We start from the raw sequence: 15858 nt of genomic DNA, 5'->3' as shown, positions 1-15858 counted from the left end.
TTTATTGAATATAATGTGTTTGATTGCATAATGGTGCTGTGACGGACATGGACTGTGCCTTTAAAAGAGAGAGAGAGAATCTGACTACAGTACTGCTGCCTGCTTCTGGGTTGCTATGGTGAGAGACAGGTGGAGTTATGTGATGGACAGTTCAATGTTTACAGTTGCTTCGCAGCGTGTTTATTTAAGCAAGGTCAGATGACTCTCACAGACACAGAGTGGAACACCGGCTAAGGTGACCGGTCAACGAAAGGAAGCCAGTGACAGAAGAGTCACTGGCTGGAACGTTCCAGTGCCCACAAGGGTGAGGCTCGATCAGGAGAATTGATCAGTGGCTATCACGGTGTGTGGAAGGGCTGACCCTGTGGAGGCTACCGGTGTGTCTACCCTTGCCTGAATGGTAGTTTTCTCTCAAAGACAGTCCCCTTTGTGATAAGCTACATTTAGCTAACTTGAGAGTGGATTCGGAGTCCGTTCTCCTATTGTGGATTTCACCTCGGCTTACAAACACATCTCTCTCCCCCACCAACTCCGTGCATTGAACTGAACTTCCTTACATTACCATTGTAAGACTTTAAATCTTGCCACCCAAGCTTGAACGAGTTTGGGAATTACATTTACATATTATATATACACACACACATAACACTGCTAACTTTGGATTTACCTGGTTTAAGTTACTATATTAAGTAGTTACTAATAAATAGTGGCTTTAACAGAAAACCAGACTCCAGGTATGTTCTATTGCTGCTGGTTCATTTAAACTGTTGCATGTACGTAACGGTACTGATGCTTTGCAATAGTTCAACTAAGTTAAAAATATTTTGTTAATGATTTTCATTTGTATTCAGTGTCTGAGGCTTCTCGCTTAAGTGCCCAACAATAATTCGCCAGCATTGATGGATTCCAGTTGCCCTGGTATCTTTTCTCCATGACTGCAATGCTCTGGTGAAACCTTTCACCGTGCTCGTCACTAACAGCACCAAGGTTTGCAGGGAAGTCTAAATTGGAATACAGAAAATGAATCTTTAGTGACATGTTGCATTTCATGGTTTTATATGCTTGAAACATGCTTTCAAACAGCTGCATGTAGTTTGGTGAACTGTAGATGCTGAGAAAAATTTCAACAACTTCCTTGAATGCCTTCCATGTGATTTTCTCTGGTCCCACTAGAAATTCTTCAAATTGCCTGTCATTGATGACTTGGTTGATTTGTGGACCAACAAAAATGCATTCCTTAATCTTGGCATCAGTCATTCTAGGAAGCATCTGTCTCAAATATCAAAATCCTTCATAGAAATTTTTGTGCCTGGTGATAGCAAATTCCATCCTTACAGTCCTGAATTCAATAATTATTACTAAAACCTGTCCTGTCATGCAGCAGCCGTGCAGCCTAAGCATGCCTGGACAAGATAGGAAACTTTCCAGCTTACATAGTAGGCAACATTTTAATTGACTTGAATTATGAATTGAAATAATAAACATAAGTTTATTTTAAAAATAGTGCGTGATAGGGAAATTTCATGGTGATTTTCATGATCAGTAGCCCAAAATTCATCAGATACACCTAGAGGTATTCAGGAAGCAAAATCTTTGTTGTCCAGTGTAATAAATATACTTTGATATCACTTGACCTATCACTACCAAACAATTGGCTCAACAAATTCAATGATACCCATGCATGGTAATCCAGTATAAAGTGATACAGTCAATGCATTCAATGATGTTAATGGACAAACACACTGTTAAAAATCACATGCCATGTATATGCGATCAGAATTTACAGAACACGTTTGACCAAGTGAATCGTTTCATACAGAACACAGAACTGTACAGCACAGTACAAACCCTTCAGCCCACGATGTTTTGCCAATCTTTACAAAGTTCAAAGTAAATTTATTGTCAAAAGTATCTATATGTCACCATATACCATTCTTGCATTCACAGTAAATACAGAGAAACACAACAGAATCAACAGAACCTACTCCAAGATCAATCAAATCCTTTATATCCACATAGTCCTCCGTTTTGTTTCATCCATATGTCTTCGTCTCTTAAATACCCCTAATGTATCTGCCTCCACCCACCTTGGCAGTGTATTCCACTCATTCACCACTCTCCGTGTAAAAAACCTACCTGTGACATCTCCCTCCTATACTTTCCTCTAATCACGTTAAAATTATGCCCTCTCATATTAGCCATTTTCTGGAAGATAGAAGAAACGCTGGGGAGAGAGATTCACCTTTGATCGTGACTGCCTACAGTGAATAATAGGCTGCATATTGTATATCGTTCCACCGAGGTCAACGGGATCAACTATCGGCCAATGAGTACAAGGAGTGGCGCGTACGAAGATGTATTATTCCTACACAATGTACAATCAGTTATTTTGGAATACTTCTATTATCAGCAGTACAACAGAACAAAGGACAAAAAAGAAAGTATCCAAGATAGCACTTGCATTTCTAATAAAATGTAACTCTGGTTAACTCTGGACCTCAACAATAATGAAGTGCTTTGAGCAGCTAGTTGTGGGTCACATTACATCCCACCCTTCTGCTGCACTGCACCCTTTGCAGTTTGTTTATCACTCAAATTGGTCCCCTGATTATGCTATAGCCTCTGCACTCCATCTGCCCTGTCCCACCTGGAAAATGGATCCTTATATGCTAGGTTGCTGGTGGGTAAATTGCCCTCCTTGAGTATCAGCACCTTTCTCTGTAATTGGATCCCGGACTTCTTGACAGAAAGGCCACAGTCAGTACGTATTGGCAGAAACTCCATCTATAACCCCATCGTGCTGAGCGTGCTGAGCAAATGCTTGACTGCACGGCCAGATCCAGGTCAAACCGAATCGTCGGGTTCGCTGATGACACAACAGTGACGAGTCAGGGTACAGAGAGTAGGCAGATTGGCAGAATGGTGCAAGTGCAACAACTTGAGTCTCAACATGAACAAGACCAGAGAGAGGATATTAGATTTTAAGGTGAAGGCTGACCACTCCTCACTGCACATACATGGCACCTCTGCTGAGAAACTCAGGAGCACCAAGTTTCTGGTAGTGCACAAAACAGACAATATCACCCAGTCCCTTTTTGGACAAGAAAGCACAGCAGTGTTATCACGTCCTGAAGAGAATGAGGTGAGTGAGGCTCCCTTCCTCCATAGAAACCAATTTTTACAGGAGCACCAACGAGTATGCCCTGACGAGCTACATCAGCATCAGGTACAAGAATTGCAAGGTATCTGACTGCAAGTCCCTGGAAAGGATTGTAAGGACTGCTGAGAGGATCATCATTAAAGATATTTATCAGGAACGTTGCATACACAGGGCAATTAACCTTGTCGATGATCCCTCCCATTTGGTGCAACAATCTCTTTGATTCCCTGCCATCAGGCAGGAGGTACTGTAGCATTAAGACAAGAACTGTTAACATGGGAAACAGCTTCTTCCCCCAGTCTGTAAGACTACTGAACGCCCTGCCACCAACCTGGTTTCATCACGTATGAAGTGCCAGTAATACGATACTGTTTACTTTTTAACTTGCAGCATATATGCATTATTATTTGTTCATTTATTTGTGGCAATTATGTGTTATTATGTGGCAATTAAATATAACTTTATGTGTTATGTGTCTAAGTTATATGTACTGTGTTGTGCACCTTGCACAAAAGGAATATTGTCTCATTTAGTGTATGTGTACAGTTGAATGACAATAAACTTGAAATTTAATTAGAATTTTTCACTGTTCACTTTAATTTGATCTACTGCTGGTGTGGGTCACTACAAACCTTGGAGGTTGTGTTGCTGAAATGATTTAGCAAATTCTGTGCTCTAGGCTTGGATTATGTTTAGTCTACTTGTCTAGATAAACCACTCAAAGCAGCCATTTGTGAAGCACAAACATAAAGAAAATACATTCAATATTCTTGCAAGAGGAATTTTGGACATTAGTATTCATAATTAAAGCAGTTTCCTCAAGGAGCGTTAACAGAAGTACAGAAACTATTGGTATGTGAAGATATATTGCTGTTTTCTATATGTCAAGGTTTTAAGTATAAACAGTATGAAGAACATAGAACAGTACAGCACAGTACAGGCCCTTCTGCCCACAATGTTGTGATGACCCTATAACCTACTCTGATATCAATCTACCCCTTCCCTCTCACATATTCCTCCATTCTCCTTCATCCATGCACTTATCAAAAAGTCTCTTGGAGGTCCGTAATATATCTGCCTCTATCATTACCCCGGCAGCACATTCCACACACCTAACACTCTTTGTGTAAAAGCCTACCTCTGACATACCCCCATACTTTACTTCAATCACCTTAATGTTATGTTCCCTCGTACTAGCCTTTTCTGTCCTGGGAAAAAAAGTTTCCAGTTGTTCACTCGATCCATGCCTATCATCTTGTACACTTCCTTTTTTTTTGTATTTTCTATTCTCTGAAATTCTGTGAGAGATGGTGAAGGGCAACCAGAGACATTCAATAATGAAAAAAGGAGCATTACCCTAAGATACATCAATGGTTGAGCCTTTATTTTTGAATGGATAGGAGACTCTATTTGCATGCAGTAAGTTATCTTCTTGCTGTTGTAATGCCAGATACGTTGGTTCAGTGCAGGGTTCATTGTCTGTTTTTTGTTGTCTTCATTCAGCCTGTTGAGAACAAGATAATTTCATACTTTAGCAATGCAGTGGAATTACTAAATTGTAAAATTCAAGCTAGCAGGCAAGGCTGGTGGATGAGAAGCTCCACATTTAGCACATTCCTTTCTTGCTTTTGGACGTGGTGGCATTGGAGAGAATCCAGAGGAGGTTCACATGCGAACGATCCCAGGAATGAAAGGGTTAACACATAAGGAGCATTTGATGACTTTAGGCCTGGACTCCCTGGAGTTTAGAAGAATGAAGGGAGATCTCATTGAAATCTATCAAACATTGAAAGTCCGAGAAAGAGCAGATGTGGAGGGGATGTTTCTAAAAGTGGGGGAGTATAGGACCAGAGGGCACAGTCTCAGAATACAAGGACGCCCCTTTAGAACAGAGATTAGGAAGAATTTCTTTAGCCAGAAGGTGATAAATCTGTGGAATTCACTGCCACAGATGGCTGTGGAGGCCAGGTTAAAGCAGAGGTTGATAGGTTCTTGATTAATTATGGCATCAAAGTTTACAGGGAAAAGGCAGGAGAATGGGGTTGAAAGGGATAATAAATCAGCCATGATGGAAAGGCAAAGCAGACTCACTTGGTTGAAGGGCATAATTATGCTCCTGTATCTTACGGTCTTATTTCTTTGCAACCAGCTGCAACTTTGAATTTTTATTCAAGATGTTCCCCTCTAGTTTAACATTAGATATCACCCTGAAGTCAGAATGTGCTCATCTAACAGAAAACTCCAGCTCAATTAACTTAAAACATCCAGCTGCATAGTCCCTCAATTGTGGAAAGATTAGTCTGTCAAAATCAAAAGTCAAAGTAAATATATTATCAAAGTACATATATGTTACCATATACTACCCTGAGATTCATTTTCTTGCAGGTACTTAGAGGAAATTAAAGAAATACAATGGAATTTATGTAAAACTATGCATAAACAAAGACGAACAAACAGCCAATGTGCATAAGAAGACAAACTGGACAAATAAATAATACAGAGAACATGAGTTACAGAAAGTGAGTTTCAAGAAAAAATGGTTTCTGTCCCAGCTGCCTGATGGAGGTAGTGAGAAGAGAGCATGGCCTGGAGGGTGGTGGTCCTTGAAGGCAGACGTCGCTCTCTTGTCGCAGCGCTCCTTGTAGGTGTAAGGGGTTGTGGCTTAGACTACAAATCAGTGGCTACCAAAGAGCAAAATACGAGTGAACGACATGAAACAGTAGTAGCTTTGGTACTATGAGTGCACCGGAATGTAAGAATCTCTTGTAGAGAGTAATACCCAGTACATCAGGGCCATGTCCCTTTCTAAATGAAGTGCTGACTCAGCCACTATCATCCGGCCATGATATAGATTGTTTGTATATATCAAATTATTACACAGTGCATTGAGCTACAATGCAGAATAGTGTGGAAGGTACTGAAAGAGTGCAGGTAGCAATAAAAGTGCGAAATTGTAATGAGGAAGATTGTGATGAGGTCAAGAGTCTATCGTATCATACGAGGTTTGTTCAAAAGTCCAATAACATTGAAATAGACGCTGCCCTTGAGCGTTACATGTGTTTCAGGCTTTTGTTTCATCTGCTTGTTGGGAGAGGACAGAAAATAGAGAGAGTGGGGTCTTTGATTATGATGGCCATTTTACTCTGGCTACAAAAAATATAGAGTCCATTGAACTACAGGCTGCTTCCTGTGATGTGCTGGGCTGTGTCCACAACTCTGCAGTTTCTTGCAGTCAGGTGCAGAGCAGTTGCCACACCAATCTATTATGCATCCAGACAGAATGCTTTCTATTGTGAATTGACAGAAGTTGGTAAGAGACAACAGGGGCACGGTTGAATTTCTTTACATTCTGAGGAAGTAGAGGTGTTGCTGAGTATTCTTGGCCATAACATCAACATGCTTGGACCAGGACAGGCTATCTTTTGATGATGGGCAGACCCAAGAACTTGAATCTCTCCACCCTCTCAAGTACAACATTATTGATGTAAAACAGTGACACGTTCACCTTCTTTCTGAAGTCAAAGGCCTTTTATTTTGCTGACATTGACGGAAAGGTTGTTGTTATTATGACACAGTGTTATGACGCTCTCTATCTCCTTCCTGTACTCCAACTCATCGGTACTTGAGATGCAACCCACTGCAGTGATATCATCCGCAGATTTGTAGATGGTGTTATTCGGAATTTGGCCACACAGTCAATATTATACAGGGAGTAGAGTACTTGTGCATATGACAATGAACTCGACTTTGACTTATAATAATTAGACTTTTTTAAAAACTACTTAAGAGTATTGAAAACAATAAAAGCATTCTGTGCCAACATTCATCTTTCTTCATCTGGGCTGCATCACTGCGGGCCTTCAAATGATTGCCGAATGGGAGAAGATCTTTAGATATAGCACTCAAGTCTTTGATGATAAGCAAGAACAAAGCACAGACAGCAGATTAAAATAGCTTTCTAAACTTCAAATAATCACCCACTGTGTTAAAAATTGACAACTAATCACACAAACACATTTTGCATTCCAAGCATGGTTAAGTGAGAATTCAGATGCATGTTCAGTAAAATGGTTGCTCAACAAACACATCAAAAAAGAGGTTTCTTACAAATGTACACCAGCCTGTGAAATGTATCAAATATAATATGCAAGATGAGGACTGGCAAATGGTTTTCAATCCAGATAAATGTAAGGTATTGCTTTTTGAGAGATGCAGTGAATGGTAGGGCCCTGGGGTGTGTTGTGGACAAAGGAGGGCAAGTACATCGTTCGCTGAAGGGGTGTCATAGGTAGATAGGGTGGTAAATCAAACACACTTGAGATTCTGCAGATGCTGGAAATCTTGAGCAACACACACAAAATGCTGGAGGAACTAAGGCAGCATTTGGCATGTTGGCCTTTATCAGTCAGAACATTGAGCATTGGAGTTGGGAAGTTATGTTGCAATGTTATAAGACATTGGTGAGGCCTAATTTGGAGTATTGTATACAGTAGTTTTGGTCACCATTATAGGAAAGGTGTTATTAAACTCAAAAGAGTGCAGAAAAGATTTACCAAGATGTTGCCATTTTTGGGGGCTTGAGTTACAGGGAGAGATTGCACAGCCTAGGACTTTACTCTCTAGAACATGGGGGATTTGAGGACGGATTCTTATGGAGGTATATAAAATCATGAAGGGTCTAGTCAGGGTGAAAGCACAGGCTCTTTCCCAGGGAGGGTGTTAAAAACAGGAGGACATACTGTACATTTAAAATCAGAAGTGAGAGATTTTAAAGGGACATCAGGGACGGGTTCTGCATGCAAAGACTGATTCATATATGGAATAGGTTGCCAGAAATTGTGGTTGAGGTGGGCACATTAGCAACATTTAAAAGACATCTACTGTACATAATACATGGATAGGAGAGCTTTAGAGGGCTATGGGCCAAATTCAGGCAAACTGTGCAAAACAGTTGGCATGGACGAGTCGGGCCGAAGGGCCTGTTTGCCTGTTGCATGACTCTCATATACAATCCACCTAGAGAGAGAGTGGCGGACTAAAGCACTGAGGCCTGAGAGAAGAAAACAAACGAGTTCAGCCCCACCTCTCCGTGCCAGTCCAGATCCTCACCTGAACCCGCCAAATTTGCCTCATCTCCCTCTCTTCTTGCTACTATTATCGGTTGGGAGGTTCAGCAGGTTCAGGAACAGTTACTGGGTTCCTGGACTGGTGTGGATGGCTTCACTCACCTCAGACCTGAACTGACTCCGTAGCCTGTGAACTCACCTTGGGGGACTGTTGCTCATGTTCTCAGTATTACTTGTTTTTTTTTAACTACTTGCACAATTTGTCCTCTTTTGCACACTGGTTGTTTGTCAGTCTTTATTGTGTGTGGTTTGTTATGGATTCTATTCTATTTCTTTATTTTCCTGTGGGTGCCTACAAGGAAATGGATCTCAGTGTTGTATATGGCAAACATACACTCAGTAGCCACTTTGTTAGGTACCTCCTGTACTGAACAGAGGCCACCGAGAATACGTTCATGGTCTTCTGCTGCTGTAGCCTTTGCACCTCAGAGTTCGACGTATTGTGCATTCAGAGATGCTCTTCTGCACACCACTGTTCTAACATGTGGTTATTTGGGTTATTGTCACCTTCCCGTCAGCTTGAACCAGTCTATCCATTCTCCTCTGCCGTCTTTCATTAACGAGGTATTTTCACCCACAGAACTGGTGCTTACTGGAAGATTTTTGTTTTTCGCACCGTTCTCTAAAAACTCTAGAAACTGTCGTGCATGAAAATCCCAGGAAATCAGAAGTTTCTGAGATACTCAAACCATTTTGTCTGCTTAAACAATTATCTCACGGTCAAGGTCACTTAGATCACGTCTTCCCCATTCTGATGTTTGGTCTGAACAACGACTGTACCTCTTAACCATGTTTGCATCCTTTTACGCATGAAGTTGCTGCCACACTTGGCTGATTAGGTATTTGTACTAATGAGCAGGTGTACAGGTGTAGCTAATAAAGAAGCCACTGACTGTACTTTAATAATAAATTTACTTTGAACTTTGATATTAGAAGATACAGGAGCACATAGGGATGTTGCTCGAGTACTGGTGCTCAAACTGCACCCATTCAGCTGGGGAAATACAATCCGGTTAATTGAATAATCTGGGATTTAAAAGTGAACATCATTAACAGCTATCATATTCACATCTAAATTGCCTTCAGGGACGGAAAGGCTCGTCTTTACTCAGAGCCACAGTTATGAGGCAAAATGGCTCAGCAAAACACCCAATCCAAGGGCAAGTAAATGAGGGAGATAATGCTGGATTTGCCCACCATGCCCACATCCTCTGATGGAAAAAGAAACCACCACGATGTGAGGAAATAGCTACAAGCATTATTCTTCCATTTAGAGAGACAGCCCAACAATCCCGCACCACCTATTTGCATCCATGTGACCAATCTTTGGAATGTGGGAGAAAACCAGAGCACCCAGAGGAAACCTATCTGGTCACAGGGAGAAAGTAAACTTCTTATAGACAATGGCAGGAAATGAACCCAGGTTGCTGGTGCTGCAATAGTGTTATTCTTGACCATTATACTACTCTGAATTTATATTGACTGATTGCATGGATTACTGAGGTGAGTAAACTTGTATTAGCAACATGACAATTTTTCTTAAAATATCCGAATGAAATAACATCCAGTGTGGGGAATGAATGACAGAAAGTGGTTAAATTTACAATGAAATGATCTTTCCAATTGGTAATATTAATTTATTTGGACCAATTATTTGGAAAACCCTGCTGTTATGTTTTGTAACTTCAAACCACAAAACTAATTCAAGGGAAACATGCAGCCAGGAATAACCTGTGTACTCTATTTTTGTTTTTACTTTAAGCGAGGTGTGCATGTATGATACGGTGGCATGTTGACTTATGCCATTCACATATTTTGTACGTATAGCCATAGTGAATTATTTCAACAACTAAGAATGATTAATCAAACTACCTATTTACAATATTGCTCAAATATCTCCGATAAATTAAATACACAACACTTGCTGTCCATAAAGAAGGAAAAAGGCTTGCTGGTGACTGTAGCCTTCCAAAATTCTGATTGGTTTGAAATCCGTGTCAAACCTCCTCCTCCAATCAATTTCTGCTAAAAAAAAATTCTGATAGCAGCTGCAAATGACTATAAACCCCATGTTCAAACTTTTTCGACAGTTCTGTCCCATTTGTTGTATCCTGCAGACGTACAGCTCTCCAAGCCTTTGCTTTTCCACCAAATTCCAGAGGAGTCTTATTATTAATTTGATCAACACGAGCTTCTATAGTGAATTCCTGTGTAATGGGGAATGGGAGGCCTTCACTTGAATACTCACCAACATACAGTGCATATAAAAAGTATTCATCCCCCCCCCAACCCCCTGGAAATTTTCATGTTTTATTGTTTTACACAATTGAATCACAGTAGATTTAATTTGGCTTTCTTTGACACTGATCAACTGAAAAAGACTCTTTGATGTCAAAGTGAAAACAGATCTCTACAGTTATTTAAGTTAATTACAAATATAAAACACAAAATAATTGATTGCATAAGTATTCACCCCCTTTAATATGACACACCAAATCATCACTGGTGCAGCCAATTGGTTTTAGAAGTCACATAATTAGTTAACAGGATGTCTGTTTTCGGAGACCTTTGTGCTGTCGAGGTGTTTCTGTTGATTGTAGTAGAGATACACCTGTATCTGGAAGGTCCAACTTCTGGCAAGTCAGTATCCTGGCAAAAACTACACCATGAAGACAAAAGAACTCTCCAAGCAACTCAGCAAAAAAGTTACTGAAAAGCACAAATCAGGAGACAGATACAAGAAAATTTCCAAGTCATTGAATATCGCTCGGAATAAAGTCAATCACTAAGAAATGGAAAGAATATGACACAGCTGTAAATCTGTGTGGAGCAGGCTGTCCTCAAAAACTGAGTGACTGTGCAAGAAGGGGACTAGTGAGGGAGGCCACCAAGAGACCTATGACAACACTGGAGGCTTCAATGGCTGAGATGGAAGAGTGGCAAAGAGAAAGCCACTGTTGAAAAAAATTCACATGAAATCTCAGCTAGAGTTTTTCAGAAGGCACGTGGAGACTCTGAAGTCAGTTGCAAGTATGTTCTCTGGTCTAATGAAACCAAAATTGAGCTTTTCGTCCATCAGACTAAATGCTATGTTTGGCGTAACACCACACATCATCAAAAACACACCATCCCTACTATGAAGCCTGGTGGTGGCTGCATCATGCTGTGGGGATGCTTCACTGCAGCAGGCCCTGGAAGGCTTGTGAAGGTAGAGGGTAAAACAAATGCAACAAAATACAGCGAAATCCTAGAATCTACAAGAGAAATGCGATTTGGGAGAAGATTTGTTTTCCAGCAAGATAATGACCCCAAAAAGCCAAAGCTACACAGGGATGGCTTAAAAACATTGAAGTTAATGCCCTGGACTAGCCAAGTTAGAGTTCAGACCTAACTTGTGGTTAGTGCCACACTACTACAGCTTGGAGTATTCCAAAGTTCAAATCTGGCGATATTCTGTAAGGAGTCTCTGTACATTCTCCCTGTTGAATGCATGGGTTTTCTCTGGGTGCTCCAGTTTCCTAAAAATGTCATGGTTTTTCATGTAAACATCTAAACAGTTTGTAACCCTGCCTCTGCCACTTGCTCAGGTAGTGCGTCCTAGATCTCAATGATCTCCGGGTGAAAAGGTCTTCCCTCAGATTCCTCCTTCTAACTCAAGTCCTCTGGTTTTCCCTTCTGCTGAGCTTGAGATGTTTACTCTTCAGCATTGGATGCTTACGGGAGAGTTGACAGAGGCATATTAAGATTGTGAGAGGCACAGATCGGTTGACAGCTCGTAGTTTTCTCCAAGGGTTAAGATGTCTAATACCAGAAGGCATGGATTTAAGGTGAGAGGGGGACAATTTCAAAGATGATGTGCAGGGCAGGGCAGGTGATGGATGCTTGGAATGCACTGCCAAGAGTGGTAGAGGGTAGCTGATATGATGGGGGCATTCTAGAGGCTCTTAGAAAGGAACATAAATGTGTTAGAAATAAAAGCATTGAGACATTGTGTTGGCAGAAGTGAATAGTTCAGTTGTGCATTTGATTGACAGCAGTGTCAGATCAGTTAGCATGATTGCACACTTGATCGGCAGCACTGTATCGAAGTGGTTAGCACAATTCTGCTTTTGATGGCAGCACAGTATTGGAGCGGTTCGCGCAGTTGCTTTGCAGCACCAACAATCATCGATCGGGCTTTAGTCACCGCAACTGTCTGTAAGGAGTCTAAGCATTCTCCCAGTGACTGTATGGGTTTCCTCCTACATTACAAAAACATACAGTTAGGGTTAGGTTTAGTGAGTTGTGTGTATTCTATGTTGGCGCCAGAAGCATGACAACATTTGCGAGCTACCCCCAGCACAACCCACAGATTGTGTTGGTCGTTGATGCAAAATGACGCATTTCACTGCATGTACATTCACTGTTCTAAAAGGAATCAGAATTATTTTCCTTTTGGAATTCTCAATTCTAACGACATTTTCTAAGTGAAGCTCAAATGACCTTCCTTCCATTTTATTAAAGATGAGCTTTATCTGTCACTTCAAAACATACAGTGAAATGCATCATTTGCTTCAAATCAGTGAGGATCGTGCTCGGCAGCCTACAATTAGCTATGATTTATTTGCCTCAGGGTTTTCCTAGTTTGTGATTAAACTGGAAAGAGTGCAAAAATGATTTGCAAGAATATTGCCCAGATTCAAAGGACTGATAGAAACATAGAAAACCTACAGCACAATACAAGCCCTTTGGTCCACAAAGCTGTGCCGAACATGTCCTTACCTTAGAACAACCCATAGTTCTCTATTTTTCGAAGCTCCATGTACCCATCCAGGGGTCTCTTAAAAGACCCTAATGTTTCTGCCTCCATCACCGCTGCCAGCAGCCCATTCCACGCACTCACCACTCTCTGCGTAAAAAATTTACACATGACATCTCCTCTGTACCTACTTCCAAGCACCTTAAAACTATGCCTTCTTGTGCTAGCCATTTCAGGGGGAAAAAGCCTCTGACGATCCACACGATCAATGCCTATCGTTATCTTGTACACCTCCATCAGGTCACCTCTCATCCTTCGTCGCTCCAAGGAGAAAAGGCCGAGTTCACTCAACCTATTCTCATAAGGCATGCTCCCCAATTCAGGCAACATCCTCGTAAATCTCCTCTGCACCCTTTCTATAGTTTTCACGTCCTTCCTGTAGTGAGGTGACCAGAATTGAGCACATAACTCCAAGTGGGGTCAGACCAGGGTACTATATAGCTGCAACATTACCTCTCGGCTCTTAAACTCAATCCCACGATTGATGAAGGCCTTCTTAACCAGAGAGTCACCCTGTGTAGCAGCTTTGAGTGTCCGATAGACTTGGACCCCAAGATCCCTTTGATTCTCCACACTGCCAACAGTCTTACCATTAATACTATATTCTACCGTCATATTTGACCTACCAAAATGAACCACCTCACTCTTATCTTGGTTGAACTCCATCTGCCACTTCTCAGCCCAGTTTTGTATCCTATTAATGTCCCACTGTATCCTCTGACAGCCCTCTACATTATCCACATAGTGTCATCAGCAAATTTACTAACCCATCCCTCCACTTCCTCATCCAGGTCATTTATAAAAATCACAAAGAATAGGGGTCCCAGAACAGATCCTTGAGGCACACCACCGGTCACTAGCCTCCATGCAGAATATGACCTGTCTACAACCACTCTTTGCCTTCTGTGGGCAAGCCAGTTCTGGATCCACAAAGCAATGTCCCCTTGGATCCCATGCCTCCTTATTTTCTCAATAAGCCTTGCATGGGGTACCTTATCAAATGCCTTGCTAAAATCCATTATACACTACATCTATGGCTCTACCTTCATCAATGTGTTTAGTCACATCCTCAAAAAATTCAGTCAGGTTCGTAAGGCACGGCCTTTGACAAAGCCATGCTGACTATTCCTAATCATATTATGACTCTCCACATGTTCATAAATCCTGGCTCTCAGGATCTTCTCCATCAACTTACCAACCACTGAAACAAGTCTCACTGGTCTATAATTTCCAGGGCTACCGCTACTCCCTTTCTTGAATAGAGGACAACATCCGCAACCTTCCAGTCCTCCGGAACCTCTCCCGTCCTCATTGATGATGCAAAGATCATGATATAAAAGGAGAGGTTTAAAAAGTTGGGTCTTTATCTCAGAGACATATATAAAATCATAAAGGGGGTAGAGATCGCTGCACTTTTCCGGTGGGATAGAAGCTGATACACCTTCATCTGTAGCAGACAGCGCGAGACAAGCTGGATTGCTTTCATCTGTGGTTGAGTGGTGTGAGATGAAGAACTGCTGTGTGCCTGGCCTTGCAGAAATGTGGCTCTAGGTCAACACTCCATGCACAGTCAATATTCAGGACCTGCCACTATGGAACTTGTGCTAATATTATTTTGTGACTGCATGTGCTATTGTAATTATATGTACTGTGTCTGACTGTATATACTGTGTTTTGTACCTTGACTCCAGAGGAACATTGCTTCATTTAGTCCGTAAGATATAACAGCAGAATTAGACTATTTGGCCTATCAAGTCTGCTCTGCCATTCAATCATGACTGATCCTTTTTTCCCCTCCACAACCCCATTCCCCAGCCTTCTCCCCCATAACCTGTGATGTCATGTCCAACCGAGAACCTATCAATCTCTGCCTTAAATACACCGGATGACCTGGCCTCCACAGCTGTCTGTGGTAACAAATTCCACAAATTCACCATCCTCTGGCTAAGGAAATTTCTTTTTTAAATGGATGGCCCTCTATCCCGATGATGTGTCCTCTTGTCCTAGACTGCCCCACCATGGGAAACATCCTTTCTGTCTAGGCCATTCAATATTTGAAAGGCTTCAATGAGATCACTCATCATCCTTCTAAGTTCCAGTGAGTGTAGACACAGAGCCATCAAATGTTCTCATATTGATAAATTTTTAATGGATTCTCAGATTCCTGTAAATAGTGGTTAAGGTTGAGTCTGTGTATTCTGGTTTGAGAATGGCTTCAGTGTTTGAGCGGCTGCTTTTTTTGAGTGAAGATAAGGATTAAAAGCTCACACAGACCCACAAGAGGATGTCTCCTGATTTTTTACACCTTTTGGTTTCGACAAAGGGTGGAGATAAGGCAGGACCTTCCTTACATTCTTTTCTTAATTTTGGTAGAGTCTCTTATCTAAATTATTAAGTTCTGCTCTATTTGAGTAGCCGGAATGTCTATTGATTCTTTTGTATTGAGTTGTTAAAGGATCAATCTGTCCTGCTAACATGTAAATGCTGAGTGTCCAGACAAGGACATGCAGGATGTGAGAATTAATTATACTCTGTTCTCTGTTTACCTCTGCCGGATGTGATTAAGTATTCTTTGTCAAGTACGTTTACCTCTGTTTTAGGTGATTAAGTGGCCTTTTGTCTCGGACTATCACTGTTGCTAGGCTTTCGTGACAAAGATAGTATAAAAAATTCTGTACCTCTGTGCTTAGACAGAGAGACTTCCGTGGCTGACTCTCTCAGTGCAGATGGAAGGTTCTCTCTCATAGCTTGCTACTTGTAAAGTTGGAAAAGAA

At 41.3% G+C, this 15858-nt stretch overlaps 1 protein-coding gene across 3 annotated transcripts in view; it reads right to left on the bottom strand.

Moving 5' to 3' along the window:
- Window positions 1-964: 964 nt before the first annotated feature.
- The window catches only part of zgc:194621 (uncharacterized protein LOC795037 homolog), a 28641-nt gene continuing 13747 nt past the window's right edge, over window positions 965-15858 (bottom strand). For all 3 annotated transcript variants that reach the window (XR_010017494.1, XM_063044796.1, XM_063044797.1), the window contains 2 exons: window positions 4517-4664; window positions 965-1001 (listed from right to left, as the gene is read on the bottom strand). Coding sequence is in view for 2 of the 3 variants with exons in the window: in XM_063044796.1 (XP_062900866.1) it covers window positions 4656-4664 (9 nt within the window). In the remaining variant the exon portion in view is untranslated. The remainder of the gene's footprint in view (window positions 1002-4516; window positions 4665-15858) is intronic.

This window comes from Mobula hypostoma, chromosome 4 (genome assembly GCF_963921235.1).
Source record: "Mobula hypostoma chromosome 4, sMobHyp1.1, whole genome shotgun sequence".
Lineage (NCBI taxonomy): Eukaryota > Metazoa > Chordata > Chondrichthyes > Myliobatiformes > Myliobatidae > Mobula > Mobula hypostoma.
The sequence above is the reverse complement of the archived record's forward strand: the minus strand, read 5'-3'. Positions and strand labels throughout refer to the sequence as shown.